We start from the raw sequence: 22898 nt of genomic DNA on the forward strand, positions 1-22898 counted from the left end.
TAAATGTGGTGTTTTCCCCCCAGACAAGCAGGGGAAAGGTGGAGGGAAGGGGTTAAGAGAGAAGTGTTGGTCTGCAAATGAAACTTGCGTCAGGCAGGGGTTCAGAGCAGCTGCTTTGCAGCTCTGCTGTCAGCTCAGGACAAATTCCCAGCATGGCCATTAAGGCCTCGGTGTGTAGGGTTAGGAAAATAGCAAGGGGTACTTGGGGAGTTGTCTTTACAGCTCTTGCACTGCAAATATTTTTGTTAGCATTGAGGCCGAATGTTGTTTTGGTTTTATAAATAACGGGGTATTAACAGAGCACGGTAATTAGGGGGTAAGAATGGAGCAGGTTAATTAATTCTTCTCTGGCCAAACAGGAAAGTGCTAATGTTTGTGAGCCATAATATTGTTATTATTTCAGCTTTTAAAAGCTGTATTAATCAAAAAAATGGCTGAATTAGTTTCAGATTAGTGTGATAAAGCACACGTTGATGCCTGTGTCAAGGAAAGAATATCAATGCACTTATAAATAAATGTGTGCAGAGTTGGTACAAAAGAATATAGGGAATAAAGATTAGCCCTAATTATCTTAATGTAAAATCAGATATTATTGTAGTTTTGCATATCTAGAAATTCTGAGAAATATTTTCATAGCCTTAAAACTCATGGAAGTAGATTAACATTTGTGGTTATTCTGTTGCAGTTCATGCTGCTTCCTAAAGAGACTTCAAAAATGTCTAAGTATTGATATGTTTTGGTATGAAGAAATAAAAGATGATTTAGGTGACAGAATATTGGCAAACACCTTAAAGGGCACTTGTGGATCAGGCTTGGCAAAATCAGATTAAGTTTCACGTTGCAATAGGGTTTTTTTTATGGAACATTTAAGCAGAACTTCTTGTTCTGTCTGACGTTACTAAAATGCTGAAACCTCCTCGGGTTTTGGTAAGAGAAGTGTTAGCTGGCTGCTCCAGCAGCGGTCTGGTGTGCCATCTATTGGGGAAAAAAGGAAAATCACCACTGAATGCATCCTGCCTGGGATTCTCTGAGGCATTTATTTGCTGGTGCGTCTGATTCTCTGTTTCCATCTTGATGATGTTACAGAGCTGGGGGAGAAGGGATCTGAGTACTGACATACACAGGGAGCTCAAAGGAGCACATCCCACTTTGTGTAGCTGGAGAAAGAAGCTTTGCTTGAGGTTCCAAAGGCTTGAGGTTAAAAAGAAGGGAGGAACACCCAAAACTTCCAAGCCCAAATGTTCTGATTGTTGGGATTTGCTGCAGGCAGAGGCACAAAGCTCCGAGCTCCCGCTCCACAAGAAACCCAGGATCTCCCTCTGGGAATGGGAACTCTCAATTAGAGCACCAAGGGGTGTCAAATTGACAAATGTGGGCTGTCACCCAGGGGCAGGGTGTGATGAAAAGATCATTTATCCGTGTCATTGGGAAAGCAAACACTGCTGGTTGCAGGTGAACGGGATCGATCTGCGCAGCGCCAGCCACGAGGAAGCCATCACTGCCCTCCGACAGACACCCCAGAAGGTGCAGCTGGTGGTTTACAGGAATGAGGCACACTACAAGGATGAGGAAAACTTGGAGATCTTCTCTGTGGACATCCAAAAGAAAACGGGCAGAGGGCTGGGGCTCAGCATAGCTGGGAAACGGTAAGAGTGTCACAGTGGGAAATGTTGGGGATTTCGATGTGTGAACAACTGTAACCAATAAATGGAATGTGGAATAAAGGGGGAAAACTCCATAAGGAACAGAATTTTATATGTAAATATCTGCCAGGATGGAATGGGGCCGTGGTTCTGGCTCCTGTGTCAGAGCAGAGCTGAGAAGTGGAGGCTGTGGCTGCCCCATGGGTGCAGAGAGGGAATCCCGTGCAGCACTGGGGGCTCACCCTCCTGTGCCATCAGGGTAGCTGTGTCTCAGGGCTTTGCAGGCCCTAACCATGGCTTTTTTGGTTTCTAAACTGGGGGATAAACCTACCCTAGCTCTTTGCAGAAGAAATTGTGAGTTAGATTGAGCTCATGCTCATTTCAAAGGGACTGAGGCCAGTGAAGGATGGGAGGCTGAGTTAGACCCAAACCCTGAGCAGCTCAGGGGACTGTGCCACACTGCAGAGAGCAATCTGCAGAGCAGAACCTGAGATACAGAACCACTGAGACTGGAAAAGCCCTCCAAGGTCATCCAGCCCAACCTTTGACCAGTGTCACCCACCCAGAGCTCTGAGTGCCACCTCCAGTCCTTCCCTGGACACCTGCAGGGATGGGGGCTCCAAACCTCCGTGGGCAGCCCCTGCCAATGTCTGACCACCCTTTGCATGAAGAAATTCTTCCTGATATCCAGCCCAAGCCTCCCCTGAGGCCATTTCCTCTTGTCCTGTCCTGGTTCCACCCTTGTGTCAGGGAATTGTGGAGAGGAATACAGTGGGAAGTAACAGCAGCCTAATAAAATGTGACTTTTTCCTGATACATCTCTAAACCACTGCTATTAGATCACTCAAACCAGAGCACTGATAGTTTTAATCTTCCTTTGCTAAAAGAGATTTATGGCATGACACTTGTTCAGTGTTGGAGTTGCCATCCTGCATTGCCAAAAATAATTTACTTCTGCAATTACAAAGCACCGTGTCATTGTCCTGACTGCCCGTGGTCAGCAGAGTTTCTGCAGCACTTTTTGGGTGGCAGTGTTTAACCCAGGTGTTGTGAGCAGATTGTGGGGTGGGTGATTAATTTAGATTATGTAAATTACCCTGCAGATGGTAATCACAGTCTCCAGCCCTCCTCCCTTTGCTTCTGTGCTGAACTTCCTGTGCTACCCCTGAATCCTTCAGGGTGGGGATCCCCTCCTTAGAAAGAGCCCAATTGCTGAAGTTTGTTAAATGATACCCCAGGTGTAATTCAGGGTAGGAAGTGTTGTGTGCTTCAGGTGAAGGATAAAAAAAATGCCAGATCTTGGCACTGCATCTGGCACCAGCTCACACCAGGGAATCACAGAATCATTTAGGGTGGAAAAGCCCACCAAGGTCACTGAGTCCAACCTCTAACCTAACCCTGCCAGGTCCACCACTAACCCATGTCCCATCAGGAGATAGTTTAACTCCATTACAGAACCAAACCTCAGGCTTCTGTTCATATAAATGGTGTTTTCCATAAATCTTTCTGTATCCTACAGTCAGAACTAGCAGTTCAAGGGGAAAGACAGCATTAAATATTAGCAAAACATGCTGTGGTTTTAAAACTCATCGATTTTTTACACAGCTGAATGGGGTGTAAAACTGGTTCTTCCTCTGCTCACAGGTTTCTTTTAATATCTCTTAAATGCAAGTAATCTAAATTGGTCTCCCAAAGAATATTGGATTGTGTAATTAGCCATATGCTTCTTGCATTGTTAGAAATGGAAGTGGAGTGTTTATCTCTGACATTGTTAAAGGAGGAGCTGCAGACCTAGATGGAAGATTAATTCAAGGAGATCAGATTTTGTCTGTAAATGGGGAGGATATGAGAAATGCCTCACAAGAGACTGTTGCCACTATACTTAAGGTGAGTACAGAATACATTCTGAGATATTGAATTGCAGTTACTGACACTGTGCAAGGTAATTATCCTGAAGTGCTATTTACCATATACAGGACAGCTCCAGCTGATTACTGAGACAAGAATTTCATTGGAGATAACTGGGAGGTTCATTTAAAGTCACTTCTCTGTGTATTTCTAGGAATTGGATGATATGAAGCAGGAACACAAAGGCACATTTAGTATTTAGGCATTTATTTGAAAATGCAACTGTGTTAGAAAAACACCTGGAAACGGGAGAGGCGACCCAAACCAAAACTGAAATAAATCTTTGGCTTTGCTGTGCTGACCTGCAGGCATAAAATGACAGCTTAAATCTGTTCCTGCACAGCTTCCCATCCTCCAGGAGGGATCTTACCCTGAAATTCTGGGAGCAGTTGCCTTTTTCCATGGGCTGGAGGAGAGGGCAGGGCTGGGATGGCCACGAGTGCCATCCGTGCATGCTGAGGACCCATTTCTGTTCCAAGCCACATCTGCCCCCAGGGCTTTCCCCCTGCCATCCCCACCACTGTTTCTGCACATGATTCCTTTCATTCTTCAGGGGAAAGGCTAATTATTTCCTTGCTTTTTCCATTCAGGGCTGGTGCCTTGCCAAAAGTTTACCTATTTAAGAATTGGGAACCGGTGGTGCGAGGGTATTTTGTTAAGTTGGATCCATATGGGTTAAATTCACCCTTTTCTGCAGCATTTTGCCTCTGAAGGGTTTTTCAAACGTCTCCTGAAGAGTTTGGGGGTTTTTATTTCTTTTTCCTGAGTAAATTGGCCATCAGTTTGCAAGGGGGAGATTCATAATAAATTCAGCAACCAGGAGGAACCTTCAGGACAAGCCTAAATCCACTTTTTTGTATTGTCTAAATACAAGTGTTCATGTTTTGAACATTCCTTGTGGCTTTCTTCACGGACTTGTGGTGCTGAATATAAACATAATTCTCTCCAGGAGAGCGTGAAATATTATATGTCTACTCAAATTGTACATTGTGGGTTGTTTTTTGTTTGTTTGTTTGGTTTTTTTCCAAGTGTGCCCAAGGCCTGGTGCATCTTGAGCTTGGGAGATTGCGGGCTGGGTCATGGCTGTCATCACGGAAAACATCCCAAAACAGTCAGGTTAGTGACAAATTCCTGTTTAAAGTGGAGCTGTGAGGGGCAGAGCACTCTGGATGGTGCACAGATGTGCACATGGAGCTCATCCTCCCACAGACACTGCTGAGGGTGGAGAACAAAACATTTTATCCCCCTAATTTTCAGTGCTGAACTGCAGCTGAAATGCTGATGGAGCAGAAGAGCTGGTTAATGTATTTATTGCTGAAGGAGTGTCTTCCCAAGACACACCAAAAATCTGTAATATCTTTCTCAAGTGATGATGCCCAGAAATTTTTGGTTTGAAGACTTGCAAAAACTGCCTGAATGTATTTTCTGCAGCTGTTTTGTCTATCAAAACGAGCTAATGAAACCAAACTGTATCTCTGCCTGTCTTCCAGCAGAACCACAGGAGAGCTGCTTTCCTCTCCAAGAAAACACAGAGCAATTTCCTGCTTCAGTTGCTTTTTACCTGAAGCGAGGACAACAATTCATTTTTCAATCAGAGCAGGGCCTTTCCCCTCTCCCTGTGCCCCCCAGTCTGCTCAGACACCAATTCTTGGTGTTAAACCTGGGGCATTGCAGGGGGGAGAAACAAGGCACAGTGACTTGGAAAACTTCTTCTTAATGGGTTCTCCTTCTGAAAATCAACTGCTTTGCCATTCTGTTTAAGGTGCCAGTGTCTGAAAGAGGGGATCACAGCAGGGTGAGGCTGTGGGGGGATTTGGCCCCTTTCTGCCATGGGGAAGCTGCACATGGGGGGATCCAGCACTGCTAAAAGAAGGGTTTGTGTTTGGAAGCAGGGAGGAGGAGCCATAGGAGGCTTAGGGGAGATGTGAGTTAAAGCAGGAATGTTTTTAAGGAGGTCTGTAAGGGCTCTGTCCATGAGCAGCCCCAAAAAGGTGCCAAAATTATCACAGCACGGTGGGATTTCTTCACTTCCTGAGGGCCAGCAGTGGCCCTGGCTGGCTGGAGGTGCTGAGGAGCCAGGAGGGGCTGAAGCCATGTGGGAACAGCTGGGCTAAGCCCAGCTTTAAAAATACTGACTCTGGAGAAACATCTGCAGTGCATGCAGCAGGCAGGGAGAGGTGAAGTAACAGAGGGAAATTGCACTGATTGCATTAAGTCAGCAGTCAGATTTTGTTTTGGCCATTGTATCAACACGAAGCCTTAGCAAGAGCAAGGTAATCAAAAAGTGGCAGCTAAAAATTACCCACCTGGTTTTACCATGTAAAGCTCAAGCTGAAAGGGAAGCAAAATGCCATAATATCTAATGTGAGTTTAGGTAAAAATTCAGATCCAATGACATCATCTCCCTTTTTTTGTAGCATAAGAGGCTTTTGCAGGAACCTGGTAAATCCTGCCTTTCTTTTAGCACAAGAAATCCTAATCTCCTTGATGCAGAGTTGTTTGAGAAGCCTTCATCTCCCTGCTCTGAAGTGACTTGGTGATTTTGAAAACTGAATAAATGTTTCTCACCAAAACCCTTCCAAGAGTTATAAAAATCTTGGCAGATGATGCAGCAAACCAGCTTGAGTGATTTGCCCAACTGCAAGCTCTGCTTTAGAAGGTGCTGGCCAAGAGCATCCAGACCTTTTGTCCTCACTTGGCTTTTTTCTGGGCCCACTGCATCCCTTGAGCAGTGGAAATTGAAACAGGGGTTTCTTTCACATGCATTGCAAATGTTGTTAACTGGGCCATGAGTTGGCACCCAGGGGTGGAAGCTGTGCTGTGCCTGGTGTTTGTCACTGACAGCTGCACGCTGGCCAGTGGGATAAATGTGTCAGGGCTTTTGAGTCACCAGCTGATGGGTTTTTGGGGAGGAATCTCTGCTGTCATGGACAAGGATGGAGCAGATCTTTGTTTTGGACAAGGCAGCTCAGTTGGAAAAGGCTGGCCCTCAGTGGAACCTGTTCAGATGCACTTCCTAAATTGATGGTTGAGTGTACTCGAGGGGCAGAGCCTGAAGATGATGCCTCAGGGTTTAAATTTTATATTATTCAGATTCTGTGCTGCTTTAGTGTGTGGGTCTGGGCTTCACATCAGGGGATGCTGAGCTCTGTGCACAGAGCAGGGAGACAAAACAATTCCTGCTCCAGCTGGGCACCAAGGACAAATGATCCAAATCTCAGCCCAGGAGCACAAACCCCGTGGGCTGGAGAGAGAAAAACAAGCAGGGTGGGACTGCAGGGGCTAAAGCTGGAATGGGACAATGAACTGCAAGATGCAAATGGAGCAGAACTGATCCCAGGGACAGAGCCCGTGCCCGGCCGTGCATTTTGGGGCCATTTTGGTTCATCTTGGGTGCAGCCCTGGCTGGGCTCTGGTGCTGCCCAAGGTGCATCCATGGAGGAGATGCTTGGAATAAATCCCTGCTTTACTCTGGGGCTCTGCCCAGCCTCTGCTCTGGGGCAGCCTGCACAAGGCATCAAAGATAAAAGCCAGAAAAAGGGAGAGGGAAAAGGAGGGAAATGGAAAGGGCAGCAGGAGTGAGCTTCTCCCTTTGGAGGCTCTCCTGTGTCATCTCCCATGTTCTTCTGGAAATGAGAGGAGGTTCTTGGGCAGATAGAAGGAGCAGGGGCAATTGCAGTGTTTTCAGCTAAAACAGCAAAGATTCCTGCCAGGTGACAGGACGGGTGTCCCTGTTATCCCCCCTCACTTGAGAGAGCAGCTGTTTGTCCTCCTGGGTGCTCCTGCATGCAGGGGCACCACAGGGAAGGTGCCCATCATTTCCACTTCTCCTGAGGCTTGGAGACACCCAGGGAGCAGCTGAGAGAGGGGAGCACTGTCTAAAGCTGACCTGAGCAACACATAAATGTGGAATAAGGGTCTGTAGTACTGTGAGCAGCACCACAGGATCACTGAGGTTGGAAAACCCCTGTGAGACCATCAAATCCAACCATTCCCCAGCGCTGCCAAGCCCAGCACTAATCCCTGTCCTGAGTGCCATGTCCATACCTGTTAAATCCCTGCAGGGGTGGTGACTTCACCTCCACGGGGAGATCTTGCTCAGTTCCCCCTCCCAGAGGGGTTTGCACTCGCGTGGCCAATGTGGCATTTCCAGCGTGGCTGGCACAGAGCACAGCTGCTCCCATCTGTCACATGGTCTGGTTTAAAGCTCACTTTTGGGTTTGCCTCATGGGTTTTTGTTCTTTGTTTTCACCCTCAGGCGAGCCAGCAGAGTGTCCACAGCCACTTCCACCCCGCGCTCGCCCCCGTCCTCTCCACCCTGCAGAACTTTGTTGGCACCAAGAGATCCTCAGCAGACACATCCCAGAGAAGCTCAGGTACAGGCTGGGCAGCTGTCAGAACAGCTGATGGGATTTGCTTTGTACCCTGCTGCTTTGAAAGCCAAACTGAGCACTCAAGTCTGCCTTTCCTGCCCAGCCTCCCCAAAGACGCCCCACGGATGTTTTTAGACCCAAACTCTTCCCAGAAGATGACATTACTTTTATGTCTGCTGGAGGAGGAATGGCCCCTCTGTTTTAAGTGCAGAATTCCTGTGCCCTGCCATTCCCCTTGTCAGAGCCTTAGCACAGGCATGGTTCTCACATTAGGAATGGTTTTCTCAGGGAATAAAGCTGCCACCACTTCATTTATATCTTTGCTGCTCTTGAGTGCCTAAAGGGGTGTTTTGTAATGAGAGAGTCACAATGCCCAGTTTGCAGTTTGCAGGTTTAGAGAGTGTTAAAAATCCACGACCTGCAGCAGCCTGGGGAGAGTGGCTCCAGGATTTGGGAATCTTTGCTCACATCTGACCTTGGGCAGGAGGAGAAGACATTTCTTCTGCTGCTCTGCAGACCCTGCAGGAGCCTGGTGGCTTTTGGGCTCCTTCCTGGTGCTGTCTGGGCAGGCCCTGCAGCACTGGGCATTTCCTGAGCCTGCTCTGGGGTCCCAGGGCTGGGCTTCCCAGTGCCACAGAGCTCAGCTGTCCTGCTCCCCCTGCCCAGGCACACCTGCATGGATGTGGGAGTGCTGGCTTGGGGGGGTAAGAATCATGGAATTTTGGAAGAGATTTACTCTGCCAGCCTTCTAGTTTCATTAAAGCTGATACAGTTAGGGGTGGATGTAGCAGAGCTCAGGACCTGACTACACCATCAGCTTGCTGGGCTGAAAAAGTTGCAGTTTGAATTGAACTCTGAGGTCTCTCTGTGCCTTTTTCCTTTTTCCTTTACTTTCCATTCTTCTCTCCTCTCTTCTCTTCCCCTTTCCCACCTTCCTCCTTCTCTTTTCCCTGTTCCTTCTTTCCTCTTCCCCTTTTCCTTTTCTCCCTTTCCTCTTCCCCTTTTCCTTTCCCTCTCACCTTTATTACCTTCCCCTTTTCCCACCCCTCATCCTTATTCCCTTCCCCTTTTCCTTCCCCTTTTCTTTCCCTTTCCCCCCCTTTTCTTTCCCCTTTTCCTTCCCCTTTCCTTTTCCCTGTCCCTCTCCTTTCCCAGTATTTTGAGTATTTTTCCACACCCTTTTACTGGGTACACACCATCCTGACTTCCTGCCTGTCCATTATTTTCCAGCACAGCACAAAGGGGAAGAGGAGATCCCTGGAACTGCTCCATTCCCAGAGCCCTTTGTGCAAGGACGCTGTGATTTAGGAATAATAATCCAATCTTTAATTGAGTGAGGGCACAATAGGGCTGTTCTCCAGGCTGGCAGAGTGCTGCAGTGCCACAGATTGTGCCTGGGCTACAATGGGAGTCACGGTGACAACCGGGAGGGATTACACCACATTCATCCTTCCTCCTCCTCCTCCTCCTCCTCCTCCTCCTCCTCACTGCCTGCCTTGGCACAGGAAGGCTCCATTCCTGCCTGGTGATAACTCTGCCTAGGCAGCAAGGGACCATTGTCACCTGACAGCGTTATCTCTTAATTATATTATCTCTTAATTACAGAAGCTAATTGTTTGTTTCTTTATTAGGAGGCGCCGATATGGGCCCGAGGACTGTGGAGATAACAAGGGTCAGTGAGTTGTTTTCTGCCCATTCACAAAGCCAGCTCCTTCCACTGAAATTGTCCATTTCTGCAGCATTTCTCTCGAGTCAGGCTGCATGATTTGTGTTTGCACTCAGGGGTTGGATGTGTGCCTGTGCTTTGGGTGAGGAGATGTGTGTGTCAAACCCATTTTCTCCTGTTCCACCAATCAGAACAGTCAGTTACTGCCATGCCCTGCACTCTGCCAGCTGCCCCTGCTGCAGATGGTTGTTTTGCTGTGTTCCAGGGCCCATATGATGCCCTGGGTGTCAGCATAGCAGGAGGGAAGGGCAGTCCCCTGGGAGACATCCCCATCTTCATCGCCATGATCCAGGCCAGCGGAGTGGCTGCTCGCACACAGAGGCTCAGAGTGAGTACAGGGGCCCTGCTATTTCCTAATATTAGGAAATATTAGGCCCCTAATATTTCCTGTTTCATCTCCCACCTGTCCCTTGAAGCCTCAAGCACTTCTGCATCTGCTGTCATTGATAATCTCTCATAGACTGCTCTGCCTCTATTTATATAAAAGCAAAACAACAACAACAACAACAAAAACAAAACAAAAAAAAACCACCCAAAAAACTCAAAACAAACAAACAAACAAAAAAAACACCCTAAGAAGCAAACCTGCCCTTCTCTTCCCCTCTTGGCAATTGCTGCCCATATTGGGAAAGTGATGTAAAGAGAAAGAGCTCAAATGCATTTGTAGTGGTCGTGGGATGTCTGTGCTCATCCAGACCCAGGCAGGGCAGCAAGAGGCCCTCTGGAAACCACAGGTATTTTGGGAACTCCAGGGTGGGCATCATTCAGAGCTCCAGCCAGGTAGAAACCAGATCAGAGATGAGTTGTTTATCTTAAGGCCCCAATAAATAAACAGCAAACAGGGCACTTGTGTCAGACCCACAGCACGTGTGGGTTTCCAGGCATGGCTGTGGTGAACACTTCCAGCTTTGGAGAGAGTCTCAAGGAATCAGGAGGATTGAAAAGAATTTGTTATGCAGATCCACGTGCTTTGGCCCATGAGATTGATTAGGACATGCTGCTACACTCCTGCCTTGTCTCTGATGGAATTAAACAATGCCAGGGTCGACATCATTTTTGTGTGTAGGAAGAAGAAATCATCCAGGTTAATTGGATTAATATCACAAGTTCCTTCTCTCCCCTACAAGATTCAGCACGTGCTTACAAGGTTTGGAAGAATATGAACTTGTCTGCACATTCAGACACAAATGAATCCTTTCTGGATGGGAGGACAGCAGAGAAAATCCCCCTCCCTCTCTGCTTGCAAATAGAAAGAGCAAAGTACAACCCATCTTTGTTTTCTCTGATCATATTGTTAGTGTTAAAAAAAGAATGGGAAATGATCACTGGCAGTGCAGAATCCTCACAAAAGGGATCCTGCAAAAGAGAAGCATGACTGTGCAGTGCCAAGTTCACGAGGAATTTTAAGCATTCTTAATTTTAATTTTCCCTAATGCTGGTAATTTTCCATTGCTGTTGTACTTTCAGGTTGGAGATCGGATTGTCAGCATTAATGGGCAACCTTTGGATGGGCTGTCTCATGCAGATGCAGTTAATCTACTAAAGAATGCTTATGGGAGCATTATCCTGCAGGTATGGTGATAAATTGAACATGCAGCTGCAGCAGGGTAGATAAATGGCATTCAGGAAAGGAAAAAAAAAAAAAACAAACCCTGAGCATCCCTGGCATAAGGCATCACAGAATTGCAGGGTGCTTTGCTGGTGGGAATTACACAGAAGGAGAGCAAGAAATCATTTCCATTCAAAAATTCTTTATTGCCATTCACACAGGCTGTGAGCGTGGCTCTATAAAAGCATAACAAAGGGAACAAAATAACTTGTTGCCACACGTGATAAATCAACAAGCTTCCAAGTTGTGGGGTTTGTTTTTTTTTTAATTGGAAGTTAACTAGGAACAAGAAAATGTGTGTGTGTGCTTGTGATGTAATGAGACACAGACCCACAGGGTGGTTTCCTTGTCCTTGAAAGAAATTCCAGCAGAATTTAGGAAAAATGATGGCATCATCACTGAGACAGAGCTGCCTGGAGCTGATTGTTCATCAGGTAAAGGATAAAAACAGCAAGGAGAGAAAACAGAGCTGTCAGTGCTGTGTTTCTCTGGTAGCTAAAAGGGACATCTTCTGCCACATTGCTTCTGATTGCTGCCTGCCACTGTGTTGATCCATAGTTTATTTTTATGTTTACACAAGGAAATGGGGAAAATACTTGCCAGTTAGAATTCAAAATTCTCCTCGTTTGCAGAATTACTGCAACAATTGGAAAACGAGCTGAAGGCACCACTAAAATCTGCTCTTAACTCCCTTTATCATCACAGCATTTTGGATTGGAACTCATCCTGAGGGACTTTTGCAAGCTTCCTGCTTGTATTATGACACAAATGTGACTATAAAAAACAGGGGTGAGGGGGGGAAGAAAAAAGAGGCAATGAAATGATAATAAACTTAGTTTGAGACTTGCTCATTCTTTGTTTTGTCTGCCCATGAACTGCTGACCCAGTAAGTGATGAGCCAGTTCCAGAGCAGATGGTGTTTTGTGTAGTTCCATTGAAGTCAGAGGAAACACACAGATTCACACCAGCTGAGGATTCTCTGTTAAATTATAGTTATCATATTGTTACTAACGTTGAGCAATTTCACTTTTCATGTCAACAGTGTTCCCTGAATAGAAAATGAAAGCTTGCTGCAGAACCCAAAATTGCTCATCTTGAAAGCTGTAATACAGCTCAATATTGCACCTCATGATGGATTTAAAAATATTCCTGATGGGGCACTCTGGCACTGGGTGGCTCACACAAACAAAGAGCTGCTTCTAGAAAAGCCACTGGGTCAAAGAGCTGCTTCTGGAAGTGCCTTTGGGTCTGTCAGTTTGGCTGTTTTTCTTCTTCTGAGCATTCTGCCTCATTAAAATGAGCTGGATGCTGTTCTCAGATGCTAGAGGTTTATTGGGATAGAATAGAGGCTGTTTGCCTCTATCTAAAATCCCCTCTAGGAAGGTGGGGTGTTGTATTTTAACACCTGGAGTGGTGTCGAGGCCTGGTGCTGGTTCCCTTCCCCAGCAAGCACAGCAACCTCTCCACCACCAAACTGCTCTTTTTTCAACCAAAACCTTCCAAAAGGAGCAGCCCTATCACTGTGCTCATCATGAGTGGGGTGCCATTAAGAAATCCTGTTTATTATCAGGGTGGAGCACTGCTCTGAGGGGTCAGATAATTGTGTTCAGTGGGGTGGAAAGGCTCATTGTGGGAACGTCCTGGGGAGGAAGGAGTTTGCAAATGCTGTTTGCAAATGGCAGATTAAGGTCTCAGGGGAACAATCATCCCTCTCAGCTGTTTTGATGCCTTGGTTTAATTTAATTTCTTTTCTGCAGGTGTAGTAATGAGATAAGGGGGAGCTTTTTTACAAGGTTGTTGAACTCTGATGTGTTCTTGCTGCCAGCTGAAGATTTTTGAATATAGATTTGGTTTTACCCTCGTTTTTTATCGAGCAACAACAACAACAACAAAACCCCTGACAAATCCTGGCTGGAATTCCTTACTCTGATGCCACAGGAAGGGAGCCTTGGTGGGGTCTGTGCTGGCTGAGCCAGGTGCTGTTCCCATCTGCTGGACCCCCTTCCTTTGGGGCATCCTGGAACCCCAGTCCTGGGATGCAGAATTTGCATGGAAACCTCTCCTGGCTCCATCGCCCTCTTGGCTCCAGAGGGTTGGGAAAGAGGGAAAAACTGCTATGGGAGAATTGTGAGCACTCATTTAAAACAGATTTATAGAACAAATTTCTTACTTTGAAAAGGGAAGTTTTCCTTAAAGCCAAGTTCACAGGAATGAGTGGAAGAAGTGCCTGCTCACTTTGATAAAATAGGGCCATAGCTGGAGGAAATATTGGAATTGTGCTTCCTGGCTGTTCTTCACTGTGTCTGAGCTGAACTCCTGTGCTGCAGTAAATGTCAGGCAGAGAAGAATATCCCTTCAGAGGGAGATGGAGTTAGGGGATAACCACAGCGTGGACTTGTCGGGAAATTTATACCCTTTCAGCTGTAAATACTTTAAATCCAAACCACTTTGTGGTGGTTTCTTTGAAAATTTTCCAGAAAAAAAGAAAAAAGTAAATAAAAAATCAGCATCAATGAATTAAAAATAAAGTTAATGCCAGGGCCCTCACTACTCTCACAGAAGGAATTCTTTCCCAATGTCCCATCCATCCCTGCCCTCTGGCACTGGGAGCCATTCCCTGTGTCCTGTCCCTCCATCCCTTGTTCCCAGTCTCTCTGCAGCTCTCCTGGAGCCCCTTTAGGCTCTGGAAGGGGCTCTGAGCTCTCCTTGGAACCTCCTCTTCTCCAGGTGAAGCCTCCCAGCTCTCCCAGCCTAGAGAAAAACCTTTCCATAGAAACCTTTCCATAGAAACCTTTCCATAGAAACCTTTCCATAGAAAGGTGCTCCAGCCCTCAGAGCAGCATTCAGGATCTTGTCCGAATAATAGAGGACCCAGAATTGGGAAGTTGAATTATCCAGTTTGTTTTCAGGCTGAAAATTCAGAGAAGTCAAAACCAAGGATTAATTTGTTCCCTTCTCATCACTCAAATCAGTCTGAGGCATTTCAGGGTGTTGCCCAATGGTCCCTTGGATCTTGGTGTTCCCTTAAAGGTTGTGGTGGTTTCTTCCAAAGGTTGTCTTGGCTCTCTTTCCTTGGAAAAGCAGCCTTTTTCTCTGGATTACCCAGAAAGGCTCTTCCCCTTTGCTCAGAGCCTGAGTGATGATCCTGTGAGGGCAAGAGAAGCTTCAGAGCAAAATTTGCATTGAACCCCCAGAAAAGTGGCTGCTCTTACCTGAAAGTGTGGAACCAGTGGAGATTTAAGAGAGTAGAACTTGGTTTTAAAGCTTGTTTGGGGAAAAAAGCCAGCAGCTGATTTTCCAACCTGTGTTTCCTTGCATCCCTGTTGCCCAGGTGGTGGCTGACACCAACATCAGTGCCATTGCCAGCCAGCTGGAGAGCATGTCCACGGGCTGCAGCCTCAGCCTGCCCTCTGAGCATCCCTCCGAGGATCCTGAGTGAGTTCCTGCTCTCCTGCAGAGCTGGGGGGGATTCCTGGGCTGGGGGAAGGCTGCAAGGAGGTCTCTCCCACTGCTTCCCTCTAATTTTCCATCACCTTTAAGATGAAAGCTCTGTGACCTTCCCCAGGCTGATGGTGGGCTCCTGTCTGTCTTCGCCTGCTGACAGAAATTGCTTGAGTAAATAAGCACAAAATGTGTTTGCAAGCACTATTTCTGGGTGTTTCTCAAGACAAAAGTATCCCTTTTCTTCCTTAATGCTGTGCTGACGTGGTATTTCTGCCGTTGTCTGGAAGGAGATCTGATCATAGCAATTTGAAATAATTGGGTATTGGCAGATTGATGCCAGAGGTGTTAAAGACACCTTACAAAGCATGTCCCAGGACTTTGTCTTTTCAATTTTTATAGCTTTATGAGTCAAAAAGTGCAGTTAAAATAATTCCTGCTTGCAGCACTTGTGTGTGGTGATGGAAGTTGGAGGTCCAGCCCTGCCATGCATCGTTCTCCATCGTGTGCTTTTCTCACTGTAGCATCCCAGTTACCATTTTGAAATTCACTTATTCTCCATTTCAGCTCATCATTTTCATTATGCTCTCCATTTTCATTCTGTGGTTCACTCTATTTATTTTGCTGCCCTACCTCAGGAGGGTTGAGTGTAAAAGTTGAGCTCTTTGTGCTGCATTCTGTGGTCTTACAGTGTGAGATACTGGTTTTATTGCTGCTCCCAAAGGAGAACTGCTTGCTTTGCAAAAGGATTTGAATTCTTTCTTCATATCAAAGCAGCAGGGAAATTTGGAGGTGAAAATATGAAGCAGAATTAGGGATTTATATCCTAAAAAATGCATAGATATTACTCAGCTTGGGCTGCACCTTTAGAGAGGTGGAAGATGCCAAATGGATTCAATGGAATAATGGAATTGTTTAGGTTGGAAAAGCCCTCTCAGATCATCAAGTCCAAGGCCAGCACTGCCCCATGTCCCCAAGTGCCACATCCACAGAGGGCTGGGGACTCCACCACTGCACTGGGCAGCGGTGCCACCACCTTCTGTCCACAGCAGCTCTTTCTACACACCCAATTATTTTAAAAATAAATAAAATTTATTTAAATAATTAAATAAAATACATAAAATAAAATTTAATTTTTAATAAATTCCTTTAAAGTACATTTTAAATAATTATTTTAGAATAATTGTAAATTACACATCGTTTCAAATATGAGATAGATAAATTCATATGAGTGGTCTAAATTCCACCAAAAAAAGTCCTCCTTTGCTCAGTGTAGGCAGAGAAAACCCCTGAAGAGTTCAGGCTCCAGCTAATGAGCTCTGGAGTTATGAGCACAGGCATGTGGGTATAATACAGTACTTACAAATATTTTTTTCTAAGTGAGGAGCTGGAGCACACGGAGCAGCCTTTGAACTCTGGGCTTTGCAGGAATGTTCCAGTGCAAGGGTCATGGATTGTGACTGTGTGAAAAAAACCTCATGGGAGATAAATGTCTGTGGTGTAAGTGTTCCTGAGACAGACACTGCTTATCTGAGTGATATTTATTGTGTTTTCAGAGCACCTCAGCCTAAGATTATTACTTTGGAGAAAGGCTCTGATGGACTGGGATTTAGTATTGTAGGGGGGTATGGAAGTCCCCATGGAGACCTGCCCATTTATGTCAAGACTATTTTTGCCAAGGTATCTTTTATTTTTTTGCTTTCTCGCCTTTTATCCTGTATTATCTTTAAAAATAAACCTAAGATTGGGCTTGGTTAATATATTATGTAGCAAAAAAACCAAAATGTACTGTCTGAGTAGGCTGCTGTGAGTTAGTGGACCCAGAACTCATAGCTGGCTTCTCAGTTTATATTTCATATTTCTGATGGCTGAAACAAGACACTTTGTCTCAGCAAAATTGCTCTGTGTACTTGGGAAACTTGGCTTTGTACATTAAAATATTTATAAGGCAGTTTTCTATCTGTAAATCTCCCAAGAGATTTCCAGGAGGTATTGAAGGCATCTTTTTTCCCCACCGTGCAGGAGTGAGGAAATTGCAGAGATGCTGTGTCCTGATGAAAGAACAGGAATTAGCCCATCTCTGATCCCAGCCCTGAGTATCTGGGGGGATTGGGGTCCCTGCCAGGTACAGAGAGCTCCAGCCTCTGAGGCTGGGGAGGAATCATAATGCAGCATTTTACAGGAGGGAGATATGCCCCTGTTCCCACCCATCCCCTGCTAAAAATGAGCCAGCAAGACTTGTCAGGCATGGCCACACGAGGGGAGTTGTGGAAATGGAAGGGGAGGGAAGAAAAGCAGTGGGAATTAGGGATTCTTGCCATAAAATAAAAGTGAAATCTGTCACATGCAGCTGCTTGCTCTGTGCCTACCTGGTGGCACTTGTGCCAGGGTAGGTGATGGTAAAGTAGGAGCCATCTCCTGCTCCTGCTGTTCTGGGGCTCAAACCACAAACATCTGGTATTTTTACAATTTGAAATTATTTAAATATTGTGCCTTTTAAGTGGTGCTTAGGGCTGCAAGTTTCTAGATGTGAGCATGACTGAGAAATCCTAAAATGAACCTGAAGTTCCTGCAGGTGGGGCAGAAAGAGACACTGTGAGCCAGCCTCTGGGCAGGCAGGGCTTGGGATTTAGGCAGAAGAACTTCCCTGAGACATCTGGAGGAGAAGGAGCCATTTCTAAAGCTCTGTGGAAGCTTTCAGGACTGCCACAGAACTTTTTAGGTTGGAAAAACCCTCTGAGATCACCGAGTCCAGCCATGCCCCCAGCCAATGTCAATGCCAACCAATGTCAACCATTGCCAGCCAGTGTCCCCAGGTGCCACATCCACATGGCTTTTAAATCCCTCCAAGGATGGGGGCTCCCCTGGGCAGTCTGCTCCAATGCTTGGCACCTTTTGGTGACCAAAATTATCCTGATGTTCAACCTGAACCACCCGAGGCCATTTCTTCATCTCTGCTGGGGCTGGGGGCAGTGCCCAGCTTGGTTCCTTTTCCCTCCCCACTTTTTTAGCTCTTTCTCAGCCATGAGGCATGGAGTACATTTAAATACTGATTTAACAAGCCTCTCCATGGACCATAAAATCCAGAACCAGTCTCTCCCCAAGCCTTTTTCCAGGGAAGAGCCATTTCCTGGGCACATACCCTGGCAGGGTGGGCACTGATGGGCAGCAGCGCTTGGGGGAGCTCAGTGCTGCCATTTCTCCTGGCCCTGAGGGATTCCCAGAGCTCCATCCCCCATTTCTCCAGGTCCTGAGGGGTTCCCAGAGCTCCATCCCCCATTTCTCCAGGTCCTGAGGGGTTCCCAGAGCTCCATCCCCCATTTCTCCAGGCCATGAGGGGTTCCCAGAGCTCCATCCCCCATTTCTCCTGGCCATGAGGGATCCCCAGAGCTCCATCCCCCATTTCTCCTGGCCATGAGGGATCCCCAGAGCTCCATCCCCCATTTCTCCTGGCCCTGAGGCATTCCCAGAGCTGCATCCCCCATTTCTCCAGGCCCTGAGGGGTTCCCAGAGCTGCATCCCCCATTTCTCCAGGTCCTGAGGGGTTCCCAGAGCTCCATCCCCCATTTCTCCAGGCAGCATTCCAGGCTGCAGGGTCAGGGGGTGCCCCCCTGATCCCCGTGTTGCCGTTGCAGGGTGCGGCGGCCGACGACGGGCGGCTGAAGCGCGGGGACCAGATCGTGGCCGTCAACGGGGAGGCCCTGGAAGGCGTCACCCACGACCAGGCCGTGGCCATCCTGAAGCGCCAGAAGGGGACAGTGACCCTGACAGTGCTGTCCTGAGACACACTGAGCTCTCCAGGCCATCAGTAGAGCTGTCAAACACTGCCCAGCCCCTGCAGAGCCTGGATCCGCGTTCCAGGCGCGTCTCCAGCTTCATTCAGCCTCCCACGACTTTCCAGCCTTTCTCCCCGCCCTCCTCGACTTCTGGTGGCTTCAGAGGTTTCCCTGGACAAGTTTTAATTAAGGAACTTCAAAGGACAGGACTCGTTGTGCTTTGTCCCCGCTGCTCTGAACCCCGGTTGCGACTGCTGAACCTGGAATCAATTCGCACACAAAGGAGAATTTCAGATCATCAACTGATCTCATCTGAGGGGCAGAAATAAATGCTGAGTGACTTGTCATCTCACTCGTGATTTACTTATGCTAATTGTTCTTTCAAGTATGCCAGAAAACATTAGCAATGTAATTAAATTACCACTGTTCCAAATGATGAAATATCAAATTCTCCTCTGGGAAATTATTTGTGCTCGGCACCGTAAGTCTGATAGTCAAATGTGAACTTCTCATGTTTATCTCTTTGGGTAGGTCTGTGGAAGTTAGTCAGAGGTAATTACTGTGATGTGTCAATTTGCAGCCTTTAGCATGAAAAATAAACGAGGGGAGAGGGAAATTTATTTTTTTAGGCTTTTAAAATGTTTGAGCCTTTTCAGATATTTAGGCAGCATGAACAACAACAGCGTAGCTCATTCTATTCTAATTCTATTTTTTAAGAAGAAATGTGCTGATATATGCCAGGCATGTCGCATACAAAGGCAGTTGTTGTCGTGCCAAGCTGCAGCATAATTGTTCATCCTGAAACTTTAATGAAGACAAAAAGTTTGCTTTCTTTGGGAATGTGATCCTGTAATTCTAGGAGTGATGGTGAGCAGTCCCTCCAGCTCAGTGGAGTTCATCCTAACCACCAAACTGATGCACATTTCCAAGAGTCTCCCCAGGATCAGGTAGTGCAGGAGGAGGCTTTCCTGGATCCCAGAGAATGCTCCTCTCTTTGGGCTGCCAGAGCCAATTTTGGGTAACACCAGGCACTCCCAGGCAGGGCTGGGATGATCTCCCACAGCCAGGTGCAGCAGTTTGGGATGAGGCTCCTCAACCCCCTCCAGCTCAGCTGAATCCCCCGACAGTTTTTTGGGGTCTGAAGCCTTCCCAAGGCTGGTCCCACTCTGGAGGTGGGGTGCAGGAACATTCAGCCACAAGATCCCAACCTCATTGCATGTCCCAGCCATCAAACAGTGATGATGTGAGTGTGGCCTTGGTGATTTAGCAGATGAATTTGGCAGGCAGGTTCCTGGCAGGGCAAGGCATTGGGGGTTCATCTTCTATCCAGGGGAGCAGGAGGGGTTTGGAGGAAGCAGCCCAGTCTGATTTGGAACTATTTGGCATAATTTATAATGGTGATGTACTGGGAGAAATGAAAGGGGGGTGGGGTCAGAATTGGCTGCTCATTTTGTGTGAAAAATTCCAGGAACTGAATGGAAAGAAGGTTGAAAATCTGCAGTATAATGGCTGAGCAGTGCAGGGAGGTGTTAAAGGTACAGCTGTTCTGTGTAATTGAGTGGAATTTTCCCCATTTTACATTCAGGTACCAGTCCTGAAGCGAGGTGAACTACATTGAGACAGGAATGCTGGGATAAGTTCTCATGGAAAAGGGTTTTCCTTATTTCCTTGGAAAGTTTTCCATAACTCTAGGTAATCACAAAGTGCATTTAGCCTGCTGGAACCATTGGTGGGTATTCCCTTAATAGTGCCTGGAAGAGACTTCTCATTTTCAGTGGATTCCCAGTGTCCTGTTTGATTTGCCAAGTGAGGTGTGAGTGGAATCCTGATTGCAGAGCACAGGGATATCTCCAGGTGTAGAAAACTGGAGAATTCTGAACAGGCTGCTCTGGTTGCACAGGAGTTCAGGGTGAGGTGTGAGGAGGTGCCCTCAGCAGCAGTGTGTGGGATTTATCAACCAAAGGGAATGATTCTTCTGTCCTGTGTTTTTGTACCCACCCTGAGACGTTGCCACATTTAATCCATGAAGTTGTACATGGCTGTTTATCAGCCTGTGATGCACATGCAGTTCATAGACATAAACAATAGAATTTATGGGCTGAGACATTTTGCACTTCTCGTTGCTCAGAAGGAGAGAGAACATTTTCTGCTTCTTGTAATTTGCACTTTGTGTGTTTGAATATATTACTGCCAAAAAAAAAAAAAAAATTATATTGCAACTAATTGATAAACCAGTGACCATGCTCCACGTGCAAGGCCAAGGCAGAGAATTCAGTTTGCACCACGCTTGTCTGGGTGGGGGTGTTCTGGTTTGTTTGAAACTTCATTTCTGTGCAAGGGAAAAAGCAATTAAACCTCCTGATTGTATTGTTTACGTAGATCAGTAAAAGGAGACGTTTTATGACTTCAAGGGTTCTAAATAAAGCTCAGTTGCATAAGTAGTTGTGCATTTGTTTTATTCTGTATTTTAATTTAAGTCAATGTTAAAAGCTGTTGCATGTCCTGATATCCAGTTTAAACCTGCTCTGGCAAAACTTTTCCTCTGCTTCCTCTTGTCCTAAGAGTTCTCCTGCCTTGGTTTCAGGGCTCAGGGGGCAGAGTCTTACTTTAGAAGGGCCAAGGGCTGTTCACAGTCCTTCCATCAGCTTCCTCACATGGAGAGACCTGGAATTTCCTGCTCTGGGCAGTGACAGCACCAGGAGCCATCTCAGGGCTCTTGGCATTTCTTGGCCATGTGATGAGCAGGTTATGATGTGATGGTGGTGGCTGGGCTGGTGGGGCCAGCAGGAGAGGTGAGGGGCTCCACCTTATTATCCTGCAATGAGGAATCACTGTAATGCTCCTAAATTCCCTGTAATTAATCCCATGGCAATTACCACCCTGGGAGTGTGACATCCATAGGGCCTGTGGAGGTAAAGTGATTGTGCCAGGGTGGAGCAGTTAATGTCCCTCTGCCTGAAAGCACTGGAGAGAATTAATTTGATGTCACACATGTATAGAACATCAGTTTTATATTTATATTTATATCATAATATTTAATATATAGAGATATTTATATAAAATATTTATATTTATATATAACATCAGTTGTGCTCAGTGTGGATGCATAATTCCATTATTATCTTTCCCCACAGGGTCACATGTCTGGATATCTGGTTTGATGTCCTGGTTAAACACTGCCATGGTCATTGTTACCCCTCTTAGTGGGGTTTGTTCCCCAAAATGCTCCTTCCTGTGATAGCTGCACCTTCTAGGATGGCAGCAAATCAGAGAGATCTGTGTTCTGCAGCATCCCCAATGGAAAAGGAACAAGGGTCACCCTGACCTTGTTTTTAGCCTTTTCCAGGTGGGCTCTGAGGGCTCTGCTGCCTTCCCAAGTCTGGTGGGGGTGAAGCAGAGTTTACTCCCAGTTCCTGCACAAAAAGGGGGAAAATGCAGTGGTAGCATAAACTCTTTATTCCCTCTTTATTTAGGATCACAGAATCCCAGAATGGTTTGGGTTGGGCCTGACGTTAAAGCTCATCCCATCCCACCCCCTGCCCCAGACAGGGACTTCCACCACTCCAGGTTGCTCCAAGCCTGATCCAACCTAAGGGATTCCTGAGCAGTTTAAGAGCTCATGAGGAATGTTATGTTTTCCAGGGCAGATACTTCCATATAAAGGTTTATAGTCCCATTCTAGAAGAAGGATGAGATAATCAGGGTGAAGATTCCTGGCTCTGCAGGGTAAGCACAGGGGCAGGGCTGGCTGCTGCACATCCCCATGGACCCACTCCAGAGCCCGGGCAGGGAGAGCTGCCCAGCCCCAGCACGGCTCTGAGCGTTGTGCTCTGGATGCTTTTTCTGCTGAAATGGCACTAGATGGAGCAGTTGACAAAATATTGCATTTCTGCAGCCTTCTTGCAGGGCTGGAGGCCCAGCCAGAGGAGCTGCCCCCAGGGATGCTCTGAGCATCTTCTCAGCCCAGCCCAGGAATGACAAACTGCCAGACTGAGCTGTGAACAGGGAGAGCTGCAAAGAGGACACACCTGGAGCTACAGTGACAGGAGCTTTCTAGGAAAGGGAATCATGGCCTGTCCCACTCCTGCTGAGAGCTGCCCTCCATCCTGGCAAAAACAGGGCAAGTTGTCCCTTCCACACGGAGCTGTGGGGACAGGACAGGGGCCAGCTTGGCCCCACTGACCCCAGAGCAGTCAGCAAACTGCCCTGCAGAAAGAAACCTGCCTTTGCTGCTGAGAGCATTACATTATTATATAATAGTTATAATACAATTATTGTAACAGTTGTATAATATACAATTATTATTACTAAATAATTATTATTATTGTTATTATTGTATTATATAGTATGAACTGATAATATTTACAATAACATAATAGTATAATATATAATTATACTATTATAATAGTATAAATTATAAGT

At 46.5% G+C, this 22898-nt stretch overlaps 1 protein-coding gene across 1 annotated transcript in view; it reads left to right on the top strand.

The window, feature by feature from the left end:
• The window catches only part of PATJ (PATJ crumbs cell polarity complex component), a 143433-nt gene extending 122516 nt beyond the window's left edge, over positions 1–20917 (top strand). Inside the window, exons 35-44 of the mRNA XM_077182599.1 lie at positions 1453–1646; positions 3383–3530; positions 4581–4667; positions 7810–7927; positions 9556–9596; positions 9856–9978; positions 11118–11222; positions 14591–14694; positions 16257–16380; positions 18336–20917. Coding sequence (XP_077038714.1) covers positions 1453–1646; positions 3383–3530; positions 4581–4667; positions 7810–7927; positions 9556–9596; positions 9856–9978; positions 11118–11222; positions 14591–14694; positions 16257–16380; positions 18336–18482 — 1191 coding nt within the window. The 3' untranslated portion in view covers positions 18483–20917. The remainder of the gene's footprint in view (positions 1–1452; positions 1647–3382; positions 3531–4580; positions 4668–7809; positions 7928–9555; positions 9597–9855; positions 9979–11117; positions 11223–14590; positions 14695–16256; positions 16381–18335) is intronic.
• The last annotated feature ends 1981 nt before the right edge of the window (positions 20918–22898 follow it).

This window comes from Agelaius phoeniceus, chromosome 8 (assembly GCF_051311805.1).
Source record: "Agelaius phoeniceus isolate bAgePho1 chromosome 8, bAgePho1.hap1, whole genome shotgun sequence".
Classification (NCBI taxonomy): Eukaryota; Metazoa; Chordata; class Aves; order Passeriformes; family Icteridae; genus Agelaius; species Agelaius phoeniceus.